This window comes from Carcharodon carcharias, chromosome 12 (assembly GCF_017639515.1).
Source record: "Carcharodon carcharias isolate sCarCar2 chromosome 12, sCarCar2.pri, whole genome shotgun sequence".
Classification (NCBI taxonomy): Eukaryota; Metazoa; Chordata; class Chondrichthyes; order Lamniformes; family Lamnidae; genus Carcharodon; species Carcharodon carcharias.
This window is the reverse complement of record NC_054478.1, coordinates 67,336,316-67,356,219: the sequence shown is the minus strand read 5'-3', so window position 1 is coordinate 67,356,219 and position 19,904 is coordinate 67,336,316. Positions and strand designations below refer to the sequence as shown.

General features: G+C 41.7%; 1 protein-coding gene across 1 annotated transcript in view; it reads right to left on the bottom strand.

The window, feature by feature from the left end:
- Positions 1–19,904, bottom strand: part of LOC121284927 (activin receptor type-1B-like) — a gene marked incomplete at both ends in the record, with an annotated part of 126,846 nt that overhangs the window by 33,090 nt on the left and 73,852 nt on the right. The window contains 2 exons of the mRNA XM_041200853.1: positions 674–798; positions 12,737–12,893. Of these exons, the coding sequence (XP_041056787.1) occupies positions 674–798; positions 12,737–12,893 (282 nt within the window). The remainder of the gene's footprint in view (positions 1–673; positions 799–12,736; positions 12,894–19,904) is intronic.

Here is a 19,904-nt window from a genome sequence, read left to right as displayed (position 1 = left end):
AAAAATACTAATTTCTAGCAAAGAACCCCTTCTACAACCTGAACTTCTTTATGTGATCCTTTTCTCTCCTTGACTTGACTATTTAACAAGACCCAAAAAGATTTTCATAGCATCTCTTCAAATTTAATCAGGCTTTCCTTTTAATATAAATGTGCATAGTTAGTGTTTACTAATAATGGACTATATTAATTAAATGAAGGTGACAGTAAACTGACACCACCTCACCACCCACCAACCCCCACCAACACTGCAATACAGCAGGAAATTCAGCAAAAAGTCAAAACATTTAAACATGGGGGATTTCAGATACACTTATAATTTGCCATGGAAAAACTAAAGTGGGTGAATGGGCCTATGGTAGTGCAGGACAGTGCATTGTTTACTTACTTACCTTCCATTGCAGCCTGCTGGTGCTTTCAGGCTGGAAGGCCTCTGATTGGCCCTCTAGTTTCGAGACCCTACCCGCTGTCCTTAATTGAACAGTAAGCCAGCATTCTGGCTGTCAATTGGCCGCCCTGATGAAAATTACAAAGAATGGCTGTTTCCACTCACAGTGCAGGTTTTTGACTCACATTTCAACTTGACGACAGGGTTCGAAAACCCATAGGGAAATTCTGGCCTTTGTTGTCTATTGATATTTACCTCCCAGTTTACAAATCTTAAAACTGATTACCTGCAGCAGAGCATCTGTGTGCTATCTCCCAATAAACCAGACCCAAGGCATATATGTCTACACATTTGAATGATCCAAAATGCCTCTTATCGATAGTATCATCAATAATTTCCGGTGCCATATACCTGTAATTCAATAACATTGGAGCTATTATAATGAACTTCAATTCAGCACAACAGTGAATGTAATCAATTTATGATACTTAAATCCTGACATATACTGAAAACTTTTCCATTTAAATCAATCCATTTCAAAAAGCATAGCCATGAAATGGAAGCTTTAAAATTCTGAAAGCCCTTTTCACAGATTTCTGATAAAATGCGAGTTAATATAATGGGAGAAGATTTCTTCTGTTCAGCATTTGCAACAAATTAATAAATGCTATCACAATGAAATCATTTGCAAATTTTGAAGGGATGATTAGAATGGTCCATCAGCCGCCCAGTAAACATCATCCACGTGAATTTCCAAAAAAGCTTTTAATAAAGTGCCCAATAAAGAACATGCAAGAAAATTAGGTCTTGCAGCTTGAAGAATAAAATATGAATTTGAATTTTTAAAACATTAACAAATGGACAGCGATAGTTTATCAATGATGGTGACTTGTAAGTGCATTGTCCCAAGATTCATTGCTGGGTTCCTTTCTGCTCCTTACATTCATTGAAGAGCTGAAGGAGCGCATAGGCACCACATTAATTACATTTGCAGGTACAGCAAATCGCACTGCAAAGGAAAATAGATTGAAGATGGATTAGCCTAGATCGAGTTTCTAAGACGGGGGAAAAAATCCTTCAAATGTGGACAAGTATGGAGTTATGTATATAAATGCACATAATGAGTTATTGTCAAAACTCAGATAGCATATTAGACTCCAGTTTTCATCTTTTACCAGCAGAGACACTCATTGCATACCATGTTCCTCCAGCAAGCATCCACTCTTTCAACCTGCTCCAATATATACAAGAACAGCTGTGTCCTCAATTAATACCCATCACCTAAACATAATTAACACACAACTGATATACAATTAACAGGCAACGGTTAAACATAACTGTAAGAGAGAATGTTTTTGGCAGCGATCATAGTTCATATTCAACACCTGGGGCACATCCAAAGCAAATTGACCATGTGCTGCATTACCCAGATTAGTTACTAAAAGGCTATGATCACATTATTGGGATATATAAGTCAGCAACATTGCTACCTCATCGTTTCCAGGAGTTTGGTACCTCAAACTCAAGGACGACACATGGGAGAAATTATATGGCATGCACCTGATTTTTTTGGGCACAAAACACACTTCAGAGGGACCAACTTCCAGCCAGTTAACAACTTTCAAGTGCATGATGCACCCAACGGGTGTTAAAACCTTGAATATGCTAAAGAGAAGCCTCATACCCATTTCAGGACTCTGAAATAAAATTTGACTCAAACTGGGCAGAGCATGCACCGAGCACACTTAATTTTTGTCCACAGGAACCCAACTAGCAGTCCTTAAAGAGACCACTGGAGAGCACAGAAAAGGAAGCAAGTTTTCCATTTTTCACTGTGTTCATCTACTTTAATGATAGGAAGAAATGCCCCTCCAGAAACTATTGTGGGCTATAGCTAGCCCATTTTCATACCCTACCCACCAACCAAGGCTTATCTGCAGGCCGGTTCAGATGAGAAGCTGGACAATTTTGAGAAGTCCCTAAAGGCTGGGCTACATCAGGTGCCCAATTGGTCACTGCAGCTCGCTGTCTTATACTGATGAGTCCCAAGGACTATTGTTTTTTGTGATAATCCCTGTGATAATTGTTTCCCTGTGATGAGCAAATAATGTTATTTAACATTATGCTCCAGATTTTTCTCTGCTAAATGTTAAAGCAGCTATGAAAATGCAAGTTGTTGATTATGATAGGATCAAGTAGAACTACTGGCCACCCAAACAAATTGAGGAAGCAGTTCTTGAGGTTCTATGTCCTGAAGTCTTACTTTTTCCAGAGAATGTTGACCTGTGAAACATGAGGTCATATAGTCTGAAATTTTGTTGAACTCCCTCGAGGGCAAGTATGTCCTTTCTTAGTTAAGGTGGCCAAGACTGTACACAGTACTCAAGGTGTGGCCTCACCTATTGCAGTAAGACTTCTTAATCTTAAACTACAATCCTTTTTTCACCAAAGCTAACATATATTTGCCTTGCTAATTGTTTGCCCTATCTGCATGTTAACTTTCTGTGATTCATGTACAGGTCTACAAGGATACCCAGGTGCCTCTGAATGCAAATATTTCCCGGTGTCTCACCATGCAAAAAATATCCTTTATTTTTCTTACCAAAAGTGAATAACTTCACACTTCCCCACATTGTATTCTATCTGCCATGTTCTTGCTCAATCACCCAAATGAGCTATAATCCCTCTGCCACCTCTTTGCCTCTCCACACCACTTACTTTCCCACCTAACTTTGCATTGTCAGCAAACTTGCACTCAGTCCACCCATGGAAGCCATTAACATATTGTTATGTATAATGTATAATTTAAAGTTGAATTTATATTTATATATATATATTATATATAGTGTATTAAGAAAGGTAAAATGGTTTCAGTTTCACTTACGTTTTGTTTATGAACCTTGGTGCCTGGGGGCCTGGATAGACTTGTGACTGAGATTTCAGAGTTTGATTGTAAAAATCATTTTTTAATAATGGGGTTTCAACCCCTGAAGTGAAAGAGATGGGTTAAAAGGAGTTGAAAGTTCAGTGATTTTGGAAAAAGTACACAAAGTAGAGGAGCTTTACCATTGCCTAGCAACAGTGATCCAGGATAACAGAAACAGAAAAGACAAGTGTTGAGAAGGAGCTTAGTGTGTTTCAGAAAGAGAAGACAAGGATTTGAAGCTCTGAGAAGTAAAACTGCAAGGCTTGTGGGGCAGTAGTTAACTGAATAATCCATTATGGGACTCAGTAAAGTGGTCAGTTTAGCGGAGGTGCTACCGGAAGAGTTTAACACACTTTAATAAGGGAGATAGAGAGAAAACAGGGAATTGTAGACTAATCAGCCTGACGTCAGTAGTGGGGAAAATTCTAGAGTCCATTATAAAAGATTTAATAGCTGAGTGCTTGGAAAACAGTGGCAGAATGGGACAGAGTCAGCATGGATTTATGAAAAGGGAAATCATGCTTGACAAATCTACTGGAATTTTTCGAGAATGTAACTAATAGAGTTGATGAGGGGGAGCCAGTGGATGTAGTTTATTTGGACTTTCAGAAGGCTTTTGACAAAATCCCACATAAGAGATTATCTTGTAAAATTAAAGCGTATGGGATTAGGGGTAGTGTATTGAGATGGATAGAAAACTGGTTGCAGACAGGAAACAAAGAGTAGGAATAAACGGGTCTTTTTCCGAATGGTAGGCAGTGACTAGTGGGGTACTGTAGGGATCGGTGCTGGGACCCCAGCTATTCACAATATATATTAATGATTTAGATGAGGGAACTAAATGTAATATCTCCAAATTTGCAGATGACACAAAGCTGGGTGGGAGGGTGAGCTGTGAGGAGGATGCAGAGATGCTTCAGTGTGATTTGGACAAGCTGACTGAGTAGGCAAATGCATGTGGATAAATGTGAGGTTATCCACTTTGGTAGCAAAAACAGGAAGGCAGATTATTATCTGAATGGTTATAAATTGAGAGAGGGGAATTGGCAATGAGACCTGGGTGTCCTCGTACAGCAGTCGCTGAAGGTAAGCATGCAGGTGCATCAGGTGGTAAAGAAGGCAAATGGAATGTTGGCCTTCATAGCGAGAGGATTCGAGTACAGGAGCAGGGATGTCTTGCTGCAATTATACAGGGCCATGGTGAGACCACACCTAGAATATTGTGTGCAGTTTTGGCCTCCTTTTCTGAGGAAAGCTGCTCTTGCTATAGAGGGAGTGCAGTGAAGGTTTAGCAGACTGATTCCTGGGATGACAGGACTGACATATGAGGAGAGATTGAGTCGGTTAGGATTATATTCGCTGGAATTCAGAAGAATGAGGGGGGATCTCATTCAGATCAACCATGATCTTATTGAATGGCGGAGCAGGCTCGAGGGGCCGAGCGGCTTACTCCTGCTCCTAATTTGTATGTTCGTATGTATGTATTGTTGGCACTTTATTGAATTTTTTTTGAAAATCCAAATATACACATCCACTAGTTGGCCTTCATCCATGCTACCAGTTGCATCCTCAAAAAACTCTTAACAGATTTATGGGACACAATCCCACTTTCATAGATCTTTGTTGATTCTGGTTAATCATATTATGATTTCCTGAGTGCCTATTACCATGTTTTTAGCAATAGATTCTAGCATTTTGCCCACAACTCATGTTAGATGAGCTGGCTTATAGTTCCTATTTTCTTTCTTCGTCCTTTCTTAAATAGCAGGATTTTGTTTGCTGCCTTCCAATCCTTGGGAACTAGAATCTAAGGAATTCTGAAAGATCAAATCCAATGCATTCAGTATCTCTGCAGCTACTTCTTATAAAACTGTAGGGTGAGGGTCATCAGGTCCAAAGAATTTATCACCACTTAGTCCCATTAATTTCTCCAATACAGTTTCTTTATTTAAAGAAATCAGTATAAGTTTCCCATTCTCACTAGACCCTTGGTTCCCCATTATTTTCAGAATGTTTTAGTGTCTTCTACCATGAAGATAGATTATAAATTATCTATTTAATGTCTCTGCCTTTTTCCTATTCCACATTATAATTTCACCTGTCTCTGACTCTAATGGGTCCACATTTACTTTCAGTAATCTCTTCCTATTTACATACCAGTAGAAATATTTACAATCTATTTTGTGTCACTTGCTACTTTACTCCCATATGCTCTTTATTCATCAACTTTTTCCTCCTCCTTTGCTAAATTCTAAAATCCTCCCAAACATCAGGCTTACTACTCTTTTTGGCAACATTATAAGCTTCTTCCTTTGAACTACTATTACCTTTTAACTCCTCTTGTTAACCACAACTGGACCACTTTTTCTGTCAAGGTTTTTTGTGCCTTAACGGAATGTGTATTTGTTGAAAATATGTATTAATTATTTAAATGCTAGCCAGTGTTTGTCTCCCATCACATCTTAAAATGTAGTTTCCCAATCTAAATAGTCAACTCACCGCTCATAGGCCCATACTAGTGTAATTTATTTTGATGAGATTTAAGACCCTAGTTTCAGACCTAACAAAATCACTTTCAAACTCAATATAAAATTCTTTTATAATATGGTAATCGTCTTCTTTATGATTAAGTCAATAACCAAGAGGAAAGGAATGGAGAGATAATGCAGTCTTGCCGTACTTGCGTGATGATGTCATAGATTGCAGTTGGTACTACAATGGACATTTAGTATCGCAGTTTCATGGCCATCTTAATGGTGTTCGCTTTCCAGACCATGTGGAGTCACTGGAAGACCAATGCTGCTTTGCCAATTCATCTATGGGCATTGATCTCTACATCACCCTCCCTGGAAATGTTGCTTCCTTGGTACAAGAAGTAATCAACATCTGAGGTGTTGTTGCCTGCTGTTGATGGGAGTGCCTTGTTGCCATCCAGTTGTCATTGTCATGGTCTTCTCACAGCTGATGCATAGACCAATCTTGGTGCCAATACTCTCAAGACTAATGGTCATGTCTTGGAGTACACGCGATTCTTCAGCTGGCAAGGTGGTGTCATCTGCCAAATCCAAGTCCATTAACCGGTAGTGTTGCCACAGAATGCCTAAGTCTGCACCCACCATCGTCTCCTTTATGACTAAGTCAGTAACCAAGAGGAAAAGGAATGGAGAGATAATGCAGTCTTGCCGTACTTGCGTGATGATGTTGAAGAAGTCCGTGGTGCCTGTGCAGGTCTTGACACAGCAGCTGGAGTTGGGGTATAAGGCTTTGAAGATGTTAATATACCGCAACAGGATGCCATACTGTCTTTCAGTGTACCAGAGTGACTGCCGATGGATGCTGTTGAAAACCTTCCTGAAATCAATTAAGTTAATAACAAGTGGCTTCTGATACTCTAGGCCTTGCTGTATGATGTTCCTAAGTGTAAAGATCTGCTCGCAATATGATCTGCCACCACCTTCACAAAGGGTAGGGTCTACTTCTGCTTTGAGGAGTATGGAGTTAAAGACGTTACCAGATACTGACAGCAGTATTATGCCCCTCCAGTTGTTACAGTCACTGAGGTTCCCTTTCTTTGGCAACTTGACGATTATCCCTCACCGCCAGCCATCCGGGACATTCTCCACAGTTCAGATCTTGTTGAACAGTCTATGAGCTTTGCTGTGACAATGTTCTTGCCATGTTTCAATAGTTCTGCTGGTATCTCATCAATCCTAGGTGCTTTGTCGTTCTTTCGGCTCCTGATGGCTCCTTGGACCTCCAATCTAGCATCTTCTCCCAAGTTGACATTCAATTGCTGAGGTGTAGTGCTATCATCATTGAACTAGAATGTGGAGCAGGAGCTGGGGCTGAGCTGATTGAGGATCTCCCCAAAGTGTTCCACCCAACTTGCCTTCTGCTCCTTGTCCCTCACTACCATTTTGCTATCCTTGCCCTTGATTGGTACAGTGGTGTTGCCTCTTTAATCAGTCAGTTCCCACATGATCCTGTAAGGCATCTGATTTGATTCTTCATGTGCCTCCCTGACTTTAAAGGCCAGCATTTATTGCCCATCCCTAATTTCCCTTGAGAAGGTGGTGGTGAGTTGCCTTCTTTAACCACTGCCACTGTCCCTTTTATTCCATGAGCCTCAACTTTTCTGATAAGCCTTTAAATATAACACTTTTTCAAATGCTTCAGATGTATCAAATGTGCACCAAATGTACACCTTCTCTGTCACCTCAAAAAACTCAAATCAAACCAGTTAAACATGATTTGCCCTTAATAAATCAGTGTTGGCTTCCCTTAATTAATCCACATTTCCCCAAGTGACTGTTAACTTTCTTCAGTATTGTCATTTCTAAAAGCTTTCCCGCTACCAATGTTATACTAACTGACCTGTAGTTGCAGGGCTTAGCCTTACACCTTTTTTTGAACAACAGTGTAAATCTTACAAATCTCCAGTCATCTGGCACCACCTCCGTATCTTAGGGGGATTGTATGATTATAGCCAGTGCCTCTGCAATTTCAATATTCTTCCCTCAGTACCCTCAGATGCATGTGATCTGGTCTTGATGACTTATCAACTTTAAATACAGCCACTCTTTCTAAAAACTCTTCTTTGGTCAACCTTTAGCATATCCATTATCTGAATTACTTTCTGTTTCATTACAACTTTGGCAACATCTTCTTCCTTGGTCAAGACAGATGCAAAGTACTCATTTAGTACCACAGCCATGACCTCTGCCTCCATGTGGAAATCTCCTTTTTTGTTCCAAATTGATTCTACTTCTCTTTTCACCATTTATATGCCTATAGAAGATTATTAAATTCCCTTTTAAGTTGGCTGCCAGTCTCTTTTCATACTCTCTCTTTGCTTCTCTTTTTCTTTTTTAAAAGTTTCACTGAACTTTATTCACCCTGGTTCTCACTTGTATTACTAATCTAATATCTGTCAGCTGCTCCCATTTTCTGTTTCATCTTATTCTCTGGGCTGAATTTATGTATCCCAACCCCAACTCCCAACCCCACCACTCCTCCAGTCAGGAACTGAGTCAGGTGGTGGGATGTGGTGGCAAGTGCCCTGAAATACCAACACCAGCCATCATGTCAGTTTCATTTGCCTTTCCCAAAGCCAGAAATTACAATGAAGGCGGGGATCCTGCTCTCCTCCCCATTGAGGCCAATCAAAGTAGTTAAAAAGCTCATTACCAGTTTGTTGGAGGAGGAGGGTGAAAATTTGAAGGAGCTGCACAGGTTTCAGGAGGTGTCTGGTAAAGATCAGGTGAATGGAGCCAAGTACAGAGTGCGGACCCATTTAAGATTGCTCCTGGCTTCACCTGGCCCCATAAGAGAGTCAGTGGTGCAAGGGGTGACTCATCACTTGGTAAGAAGGTGCCTTTGGCACTGCAAAGGTGGTGGGGGAATGGGCACAGTGCTTGGGCATTGAATGGGGTCCTCTTCCCCCCAGCATCATGGGGCATAAGAACAGGAAACAAGACTGCCAAGCACAGCAAACCTATATTCCTCATAGTTTTCTTTGACTGTTCGAAAGAAGGTACTATTTCCTTCTATAGTATTAACCAATGCTCTCTCACTGGGCTAGATTTAACGTTTCCCGGTAGGGTCACGTAGGCAGAAGGGAAAGCACGCAATGTGCCTGCTCCCATCCCGTCAATGGTTCCGGCACAATTAAGCATCAGCCGGCCAATCAACGGTCAGCCAGCATGGGCCTATGACTATGCTGGGATGTCCTGCAGCAGAGGGGTCAGGCCGTGAGCTGAAAGTAGGTTCTGGCATTCAATTTCAAGGGCTGCAGACACTGGGGAGGGCATCCTTAGAGGCAGGAACTTCCATATGGCATACCAAAAGAATTGAGGCAAGGCAGCACTGATTGCAGTAATTTAAGAAGTAGAGAAGCAGCAGGGCAGAACATCCATTATCAATCTGGTGACTCTTGTGCCCGCTGTGTTTCATGCCAGCCCTGGTAGCAACAGAGGAAAGTTAATCTGCTCATACAGGGTACCCCACACTCAATCCAGGAAATTGCCATCCTTCTTTATGCTCTGCAAACCAGTTAGAATACACCCAGTAGTGTAATGGTATCTCTATTGTTTCTTAGCTGTAACCAAATGGATTCTGTCTCTGACAACTCTAGATATCCTCTCTCTCCAGTACTGTAATATTTTGCTTAATCAATACTGCCATCCCTTCTGCTTTTTCTCCCTTCCTATCTTTCCTGAACACTGTGTATCTGAGGATATTTAGTGTTCACCCTTGCCCTTTTTAGAGCCAGGTCTTTGTTGGTGTCACAACATCATATTCCTATATGACTACCTGCACCTGCATCTTATTTATCGCATTCCTTGCATTCACAGACATGGACAGTAAATGCAATTTAGGCCTTATTGCATTTTATCTTACTCTGACACTACCTAATGCTGTACTATTTCTTACTTTGGTGTTATTTGTCTCTCGCAATTCTTTGTGCAGCTGCTTTTTCTCTCTAATGTTACTTCCTGGTTCCCAAACCCTGCCAAGTTAGTTTAAACCCCTCCCCAATAGCACAAGCAAACTGATCTGAAAGAACATTGATCCTGGCTCTTTTCAGGTACAACTCACCTGGCCTGTACAAATCCCTTCTCCCCAGAATCAACCCCAACATTCCAGGAATCTTGTGTTATCTCTTCAGCCACACATTCATCTTCTTTCTCCTCCTATTTCTATACTCACTCACATGTGGCATCAGAAATAATCCAGGAAATTATTACCTTTGGAGGTCCAGCTTGCTAGCTTCTTTCCTAGTTCCCTAAAATCTGCCTGCAGGAGCTCATCCTTCTTTTTACCTAAGTTGTTGGTACAGATAAGGGCCATGTACACTGGCTATTCACCCTCCCCCCTCAGAATACTCTGCAGCCACTCAGTGACATTCCTGACCCTGGCACCAGGAAAGCAACATAACATCCTGGATTCACATTGGCAGCCACAAAAACGCTTGTCTGTTCCCTAACTATCAAATCCCTCATCTCTATTGCTTTCCTAATCTTCCTCCTGACCCCCATGTACAGCTGAGCCAGCTGGGGTGCCATGGATTTGGCTCCGCAGCACTCCCCAGAGGAACCATTACTCTCACCAGCATTCAGAACTGAATATTGGTTGGAGAATGAGATGCACTTAAGAAACTCCTGCACTGTCTACTTGGTCCTCCTTGACTGATTGGCAGTCACACATTCCCTCCCTGCCTGTACATCCTTAAGTTGTGGGGTGACCACATCCAGAAACATGCTAACCACAATCTCAGGCTTGTGAATGCAACACAGTGAGACCAGCTACTAGTGAGCTGCTCCAAATGATAATAATTCTTGCCCATGTAGCTTTCTGCAACACAAGAAGCACCCTGGGGTTCCTACATGGAACAGGATGTGAATCCCATGTATCCAAGATGCCATGCCGTGCATCTATTGATTAGACTATTAGCTGACTTAACAGAAATAAGATCAGCTTGATCCATTGTGCTGAAGTCAGATTATGTTAATGGGAGTTAACTTAAATGTTTTTATTTTATCCTTACCAGTATTTTACTTTACTGAAAAATTCAGAACACTTTATTATTATTATCCTTTGCTATTTGTTTTTAACTTTATCCCCAGGTCTGATTAAACACCAGCTTTAAATATATGATAAACTATTAAGACAAATTTAGATTTTTTTAACCTGATTAATTTGAATTAAATTACCAATATATTCACCTAATATAACTATTTGTCCTGTGATGTAACTGCAATTATTTTCTTTAGTTCAGACTCACAGTCTAATCACAGCGATGCTCCCTCCCAGACCTTTGTTTTTGTGCTGCTCTACTCGTGGGCTTCTCCTGTTGTGCTGCTCCTGTCCCAGGCTTCTCCTGTTGTGCTGCTCCTGTCCCACACCTCTCTTGTTGTGTTCCCCCTATCCCGGGCCTCCCCTATTGTGCTGCTTCTGTGCTGGCCCTTTCCTGTTGTCCTGCTCCTGTCACACACCTCTCTTGTTGTGTTCCCCCTATCCCAGGCCTCTCCTGTTGTGCTGCTCCTGTCCCAGGCCTCTCCTATTATGCTGCTCCTGTCTTGAGCCTCTCTTGCTGTGTTGCTGCTGTCCTGGGCCTCTCCAGCTGTACTGCTTCTGTCCCAGGCCTCTCCTGCTGTACTGCTCTTGTCCCAAGCCTTTCCTGTTGTGTTGCTCCTGTCTCAGGCCTCTCCTGCTGTACTGTTCTTGTCTCAGGCCTCTCCTGCTGTACTGCTTTTGTTCCAGGCCTCTCCAGTTGTGCTGCTCCTGTGCCAGGCCTCTCCAAAGTCTGTGTACATAAGAGCACTGTCCACTGAAAATCCCTCTCGCATTGTCTGAGAGTGCATGGGGATTGCAAGACTCAGCATTCCTGAAACTACTGCATTCTACTGCTCATTTGATGCCATCATAATGTACTATTCCCAAAGGATTTCCTAAACCAGGCTCATGCGTTTATCGTAGAATCCTTAATTTGATCATGAACTGGCATGTTGGAGGGGACTGAAACATGATACAGGAGTAATGAAAAAGTTCAACAAATAATCACAGAATGTATATATACAAATGAGTAAATACATTTTTGTAAAAACTTTGCAGTTTCCTACAGGGCAAATTTTATTAACCCCCTTAATATTGGGCATAGGGTTGCCAACCCAGCAGGATTGGCTTCGAATCTCTTAGAATTGAAGATCAATCTCCAGCACATTGCTTATGCAACTCTGGAGAAATATCACAGGGACCTTAAAAAAGATTGGTATTTTTTTTTGTCATTTTCTTTAAAAATTTCTCTTTACCGGAATATGAAAATGTTGAAAACAGGGAAAAGAGGCTGTTTGGCTGACAGTCAAGCATCATCCAATTGGGTAATGAGAATTTCTGCTTTCCTATTAGTGTAGGAAGGTGGTGCATCACAAGGAGGGATGTGTTGGCCCACTAATGGCTAAAGCATGGGCATGTTGTGTGATGAAACCTCCAGGATTACTTTTAATCACAGTTGGCAACCCTAATTGAGCAATGTGTCCTATCAAGTGTGAAATCTTACTCTTGGCTAAGGGAATTTTCCTTGCACTTGGATACATGACAGACAAGTCAAACTAAAATTTTGATTCAACATTTGCAAAAATCTTCATTAAAATATGTATTTTGAAAAAGTATTCCCATATTGGATGCATAAACGAAATAAACAATGGAGAAATATTGAAATATTTTGTTTATTCTCCCTGCTGGAAACTTCTTAACTTATGCTATTTTTTTACTTGGAATTAATCAATGCTTCATGCATAGACATATAGCTATTACTCAGTACCTTCTACATATAAATAATGGAAACCATCAGTCTAAATATTTGCAAAAGCTAAACCGATAAACGAAAAAGTGAACATGATATAGATTGATGTTAAACAATACCTCTTTGTTCCCGCTCTGCAATTAGGTGATATATCAATGGTATCTGTCGCTGAATCATGCCGCACTGCCAAGCCGAAATCAGCAATGGCACATGTTCCATTCTTTTTCACAAGAATATTTTTGGATTTGAGGTCACGGTGAGCAATAGCAGGTTTACCTGTTACATGAATCATGATTCATTTAAAGTTGTTATCCCATCACTGGTGTTTATGTTGTCATTAATTTATACAAAACGGGGAATTTTACGAGTTTGTGCTGGGGGAAGGAAGCTACATCAATCAACAGCATACAGTATGTTGGAAATTTGGAACCCACCTGTTTGTAAAATGGTGAGCAGTACACTTCTAAATTTACAATAGGCCATGATGGTGGAGAAGGTTCTGTGCCTATAGCACAGATTTGAATATTAATCTAGAATGTTTTAAAGGTAGTAAATTGTAGCTGCATTGCATTTCTATTTCTTGGTAGACACTTGTGTTTATTAAAGAAAGGCATGTCACTGTGAAGGAATAAGACATTATTCAATTTCTACCACAAGTGTTAACATTACTTATTCCCAAATCACGTATATACAAACAGATAACATTTCCTGTATTCTACCTAAACCTCCTTAGAATAAACCCAATACAACTTGTGAAAAAATAAAAACAAAAAACTGCGGATGCTGGAAATCCAAAACAAAAACAGAATTACCTGGATAAACTCAGCAGGTCTGGCAGCATCAGCGGAGAAGAAAAGAGTTGACGTTTCGAGTCCTCATGACCCTTCGACAGAACTAGGTGAATCCCAGGAAGGGTTGAAATATAAGCTGGTTTAAGGTGGTGGGGTGGAGGTGGGGGTGGGGGGGGGGGGGGGGGGGGGGGGGGGGGGGGGGGGGGGGGTGGGGCGGGGGGGGCTGCTGGCGGGGTTGGTTGGTGGGGGGGAGAGGGAGAGAAGTGGAGGGGGTGGTGTGGTTGTAGGCAAAAACAGTGATAGAAGCAGATCATCAAAAGATGTCACAGACAGCAGAACAAAAGAACACATAGGTGTCGAAGTTGGTGATATTATCTAAACGAATGTGATAATTAAGAATGGATGGTAGGGCACTCAAGGGCTCTAGTGGGGGTGGGGGGAGCATAAAAGATTTAAAAATATTTTAAAATAATGGAAATAGGAGGGAAAGAGAAAAATCTATATAATTTATTGGAAAAAAACAAAAGGAAGGGGGAAGAAACAGAAGGGGGGTGGGGATGGAGGAGGGAGCTCAAGACCTAAAGTTGTTGAATTCAATATTCAGTCCGGAAGGCTGTAAAGTGCCTAGTCGGAAGATGAGGTGTTGTTCCTCCAGTTTGCGTTGGGCTTCACTGGAACAATGCAGCAAGCCAAGGACAGACATGTGGGCAAGAGAGCAGGGTGGAGTGTTAAAATGGCAAGCGACAGGGAGGTTTGGGTCATTCTTGCGGACAGACCGCAGGTGTTCTGCAAAGCGGTCGCCCAGTTTACGTTTGGTCTCTCCAATGTAGAAGAGACCATATTGGGAGCAACGAATGCAGTAGACTAAGTTGGGGGAAATGCAAGTGAAATGCTGCTTCACTTGAAAGGAGTGTTTGGGCCCTTGGACGGTGAGGAGAGAGGAAGTGAAGGGGCAGGTGTTACATCTTTTGCGTGGGCATGGGGTGGTGCCATAGGTGGGGGTTGGGGAGTAGGGGGTGATGGAGGAGTGGACCAGGGTGTCCCGGAGGGAACGATCCCTACGGAATGCTGACGGGGGGGTGAAGGGAAGATGTGTTTGGTAGTGGCATCATGCTGGAGTTGGCAGAAATGGCGGAGGATGATCCCTTGAATGCGGAGGCTGATGGGGTGAAAAGTGAGGACAAGGGGGACCCTATCATGTTTCTGGGAGGGAGGAGAAGGCGTGAGGGCGGATGCACGGGAGATGGACCGGACACGGTTGAGGGGCCTGTCAACGACCGTGGGTGGAAAACCTCGGTTAAGGAAGAAGGAGGACATGTCAGAGGAACTGTTTTTGAAGGAAGCATCATCGGAACAGATGCGACGGAGGCGAAGGAACTGAGAGAATGGGATGGAATCCTTACAGGAAGCGGGGTGTGAGGAGCTGTAGTCGAGGTAGCTGTGGGAGTCGGTAGGCTTGTAATGGATATTGGTGGACAGTCTATCACCAGAGATTGAGACAGAGAGGTCAAGGAAGGGAAGGGAAGTGTCAGAGATGGACCACGTGAAAATGATGGAGGGGTGGAGATTGGAAGCAAAATTAATAAATTTTTCCAAGTCCCGACGAGAGCATGAAGCAGCACTGAAGTAATCATCGATGTACCGGAGAAAGAGTTGTGGAAGGGGGCCGGAGTAGGACTGGAACAAGGAATGTTCCACATACCCCATAAAAAGATAGGCATAGCTGGGGCCCATGCGGGTACCCATAGCCACACATTTTGTTTTATTTGGAGGAAGTGAGAGGAGTTGAAGGAGAAATTGTTCAGTGTGAGAACAAGTTCAGCCAGATGGAGGAGAGTAGTGGTGGATGGGGATTGTTCAGGCCTCTGTTCGAGGAAGAAGCTAAGGGCCCTCAGACCATCCTGGTGGGGGATGGAGGTGTAGAGGGATTGGACGTCCATGGTGAAGAGGAAGCGGTTGGGGCCAGGGAACTGGAAATTGTTGATGTGACGTAAGGTGTCAGAGGAATCACGGGTGTAACTGGACAAGGGGAGAGAGAACGGAGTCAAGATAACGAGAGATGAGTTCTGTGGGGCAGGAGCAAGCTTACACGATCGGTCTACCGGGACAGTTCTGTTTGTGGATTTTGGGTAGGAGGTAGAAGCGGGCCGTCCGAGGTTGGGCGACTATCAGGTTGGAAGCTGTGGGAGGAAGATCCCCAGAGGAGATGAGGTCAGTGACAGTCCTGGAAACAATGGCTTGATGTTCAGTGGTGGGGTCATGGTCCAGGGAGAGGTAGGAGGAAGTGTCTGTGAGTTGACGCTCAGCCTCCGCGAGGTAGAGGTCAGTGCACCAGACAACAACAGCACCACCCTTGTCAGCGGGTTTGATGACGATGTCAGGGTTGGACCTGAGAGAATGGAGTGCAGTAAGTGCAACTTACTGCAACTTGTGCATCTTGTGAAACTTTCCACCTCTCACCTCAGCCATTTTTTGCCTTCTTTGAAGGAAATTGGCAATTTAATGTTAAAAGCATTTATTGCTGTGTCCATTAAAGTGTCTATTGAATAGATTACCTAAAGTAAATTGTCCATTGAATCCCTCTAACTAGGAGAGAGAGGAGATTTTTGTACCATCAGCATGGACTGGACACAGAACAAGTCCTAAAAATGAAGGACACTCTGCTAACTCACCATTTCACTCAGTCTTCCATATTAAATCAGTATGATGACCGACAAAAGACTTGCAAATCCCAATCCTTCCATTCTTCAGTTTTATACTTGGATGAAAAATATAACATTTAGGGCTTATTTTTAGTCAAAGAAAGCCCACTGTCTTTTTGGGAAATGCTATCACCTCCGAAGTGCCAGTTAAATCAAAGAGAAAGAAAGGGAAAAGAGAAGTTCTTTTTTTAGTTATTTATTTTATTATAAAGTTAAAATAGATGACTTAGTGTAAAAAATTTCAATGCATTGAGAACATATTTGTCCCGAGTAAATTGAAATCAAGGATTGGCAGGCAAAATTTGAATGGAACAAATGTAGTGATTTTAAGCTCCCCATTTTGTTGATGTTTTAATTTAAGCACAATTTGTTGTTGTTATCAATTATCTAATCAATCATGATGGTCTGCAACCAATACGGTGGTTAGGTTGAGTTAAAGATGAGATATAACACATTAGTTATACAGCAAAGTCACACAACCATGACTTGTAACAAGTACCGGTCCAGGTCAGGCAGGATAGGTGGCATGTGCGAACAGCTCTTTACTTTTTCTTCTTTCTCTTTTGTCCTTGGTGCCTCACTTCTTCATGACTTCTCAAGCTACCCAAGAACATTAGCTTGAATCTACCCTTAGGAGTTTCTCTCCACAGCCTTCTTATTTACTTTCTGTCCTTGATCAACCAGGCCTTTACCTCATCTTTTCCTTATCTCGCCTCATGTTGTTCCCCCTCATCAGTTTCATCCTCCCAAGAAACATTCCATCTTTGGTCTTCAAAGCTAACTTGCAGAAGTTTCATTATTGTAAATTGTTCTATTGTCAGTTACTTATGTCCAAAATTGTTTGTAAAGCCTGTTGATGAGTTGTCCATAATGGCCATTCAGCCCAGCTGTTCATTCTTCTTATCAGACTATTGAATCATAGGATTGTTCACTGAAGTAACTTATTCACTACCTCACACACCAATTGACTTTAGCATTCAGTAAGCATCTTACTTAAGCGAGGTGAACTGAAAATTCTAACACAGCTTTCTAGTATGGTTATTTGAATATCTATCAAGTTGCTTTCCTACTATAGCAAGGGCTCACTTTACCACGGCCCCTTTCAGGTAAGCTAACAGCTGTCATCACCCAAGAATATTATTCCACTGATTTGTTTCTAGAGGAACAAAACCATAAGCAGTTTCCTGTAAAATGAAACTTAGAGAATTAACCCAATCTTCTACCATTTCAAGCTGATTTTGTAGCCTTTAAAATAGATGATTTTTGTACATTTGAGGCACATTCCCACAATGGGGAAAGGGAAGCCAACAAAAGTCAGATCTCCCAGAAAAAAGAGACAAAAGAGATAGAGAGCAAGATGAAGCTGAAGATACATGTGTATGTTAGATTTTGAGTTGATGATGTAAGTGAGAGCCAGACTGAATATAGAAAGTTCAAAGTGAAATTTTCGGATGAGGTTCAAAGAGAAAAAGGAGATAAGAGAGAGTGTGAGAAAAGCCTGGCAGCTAACATAAAAGGAAATTCAAAAGTCTTCTATAAACATATAAGTAGTAAAAGGAGAGAAAGAGAAGTCCTCAGGCCAATTTTTGACCAAAAGGAGGACCTTAAGCATTGAGGCAGAGTGCTTGGTTTTGGTACTAAATGAGTACTTGCTCCTGTATTTACCAAGGAAGGTGATGCTGCCCAAGTCGTATTGAATGGTGAAGTAGTTAAAATACTGGATGTGCTATTAAAAATTACTAGAGAGGAGACATTAAAAAAGCATGGCTGTACTTAAAGTTGATAAGTCACCAGGCCTAGATGGGATGCACCTGAGGATGTGAGCAAAAGAATGATGGAAATTGCAAAGGTACTGACCACAATCTTCCATTCCTCTTGAGATTCAGGGGTGGTACCAGAGGACTGGAGAGCTGAAAATGTTACGCCGTTATTCAAGAAAGAGTGTGAGGATAAACCCAGCAACTACAGGTCAATCAGTTTAAGATTAGTTGTGGGAAAGCCTTTAAGAACAACAATCCGGAACAACATTAACAGTCATGTAAACATGCCTTTGGCTAGTTATCTTTAACTAACTTAATTGAGTTTTTTGATGAGGTAACAGAGAGAGGGTTGATTGAGGAAAGTGCAGTGGATATGATGTGTATGGATTTTCAAAAGGCATTTGATAAAGTACCAGAAAAGTTGAAGCCAACGGATTAAAAAGGACAGTGGCAGGATGGATATTGTCACGACTCACTGGGAATAGTGCACTGTAATATCAAGTCTCACTGTTCCCTGAGCCACGGCAAATGTGAAAAGTTTGCCCAAACCACCAGATTGCCAAAATTCTACTTAATTGTTTCATTTAGGTTTACAGAATATGAGCACCAGGGTTGAAAACTTAATAAGTAAATAACTGTTTATTGAACAAATTGTCTTTAACCAGTAGCGAAAGAAAGAAATATGAAACTGCTAACTCCTAACACTATAACTTAAACTTGACCCCCTTCTTAAATCCCTACACATTACATGCACACATGCATGCACGCACACACACATATTACACATAAGACACACAAAACATGGATTTTAAGGGTGGAATAAAACAGTTCAAGTGCACCAATCTGGAGTATAGGATTCAAAGGGTTGATTTTGATCAATGTCTTCCAAACTCCTTTCAGTTCTTACTGATGACATGAGGTGGTCTTCCAGCGTTTTCAGCATTTAGTTCATTGGTTGAGCACTTGCTTTTCAATGTCTCTTATAGTGGTTTTCCCCTTTTCCTTTTTACAGGGGTTTCCTCAGGGAGAGAGCAGGTTATAGAGATATGATGAAAAGAGATTTTAGATGTTTTCTCTTTGCAGGCCAGGAGCTTTCTGCTGCACACTGCTACCACACAAAACCCTGATCACCTGGTAAGGAGCCAATTAAAATGCTGTTGTCAGGCAGCTCCCTTGGTCCTTTCCAGGACTCCTTTCCAGCACCATCCTGTTTTTCATGGCACACTCTGTTCCAGGACTGCAATATTGTATACATTCCTCATACTGTTCCAATGGACATGTCTTTCAACCTGTAGCCATTGTAACTTTAAAATACACATTCCAACAGAAAATAAAAAGATAAGTTCTTTACAACAGTCCAACAGAAATAAAAAGATGTGTTCCTTACAATATGAAGTTTGTTGAGTGACAAGAAACAGAAATTAGTGGACAGAAGGAAGCTATATAGTGAGGTTCCCCAGGGGTCAGTATTAGGATCACTGCTTTTCTTGATCTATATCAATGACTTAGACTTGATTGTACTGAGTACAATTTCAAAATTTCCAGATGACACAAAACTTGGAAATATTGTGAACTGTGAGGAAGATAGTGATAAACCTCATGAGGACACAGACAGGCCAGGGGAACAGCCGGACACATGGTAAATGAAACCTATTGTAGAGAATTCTGAAGTAGTACATTTTGGTAGAAGGGATGAGCTGGGGTAATATAAACTAAAGGGATCACTTCTAAATGGGATGCAGGTATGCCAGGACCTAGGAGTGTATGTGCACAAATCATTGAAGGTGACGGGGTAGGTTGAGAAAGTGGTTAAAAGGGCATACAGAGCTTTATAATTAGAGGCATAAAGTATAAATAGAGGCATAAAGTGCAAAAGCAAAGAAGTTATGAGGAACCTGTAAAAAACACTTGCTTGACCTCAACTGGAACATTGCATCCAATTCTGGGCACTGCACTTTAGGAAGGTTGTGAAGGCTTAAGGGAGGGTAGAGAAAAGATTTACGAGGATGGCTCCAGGGATAAGGGACTTCAATT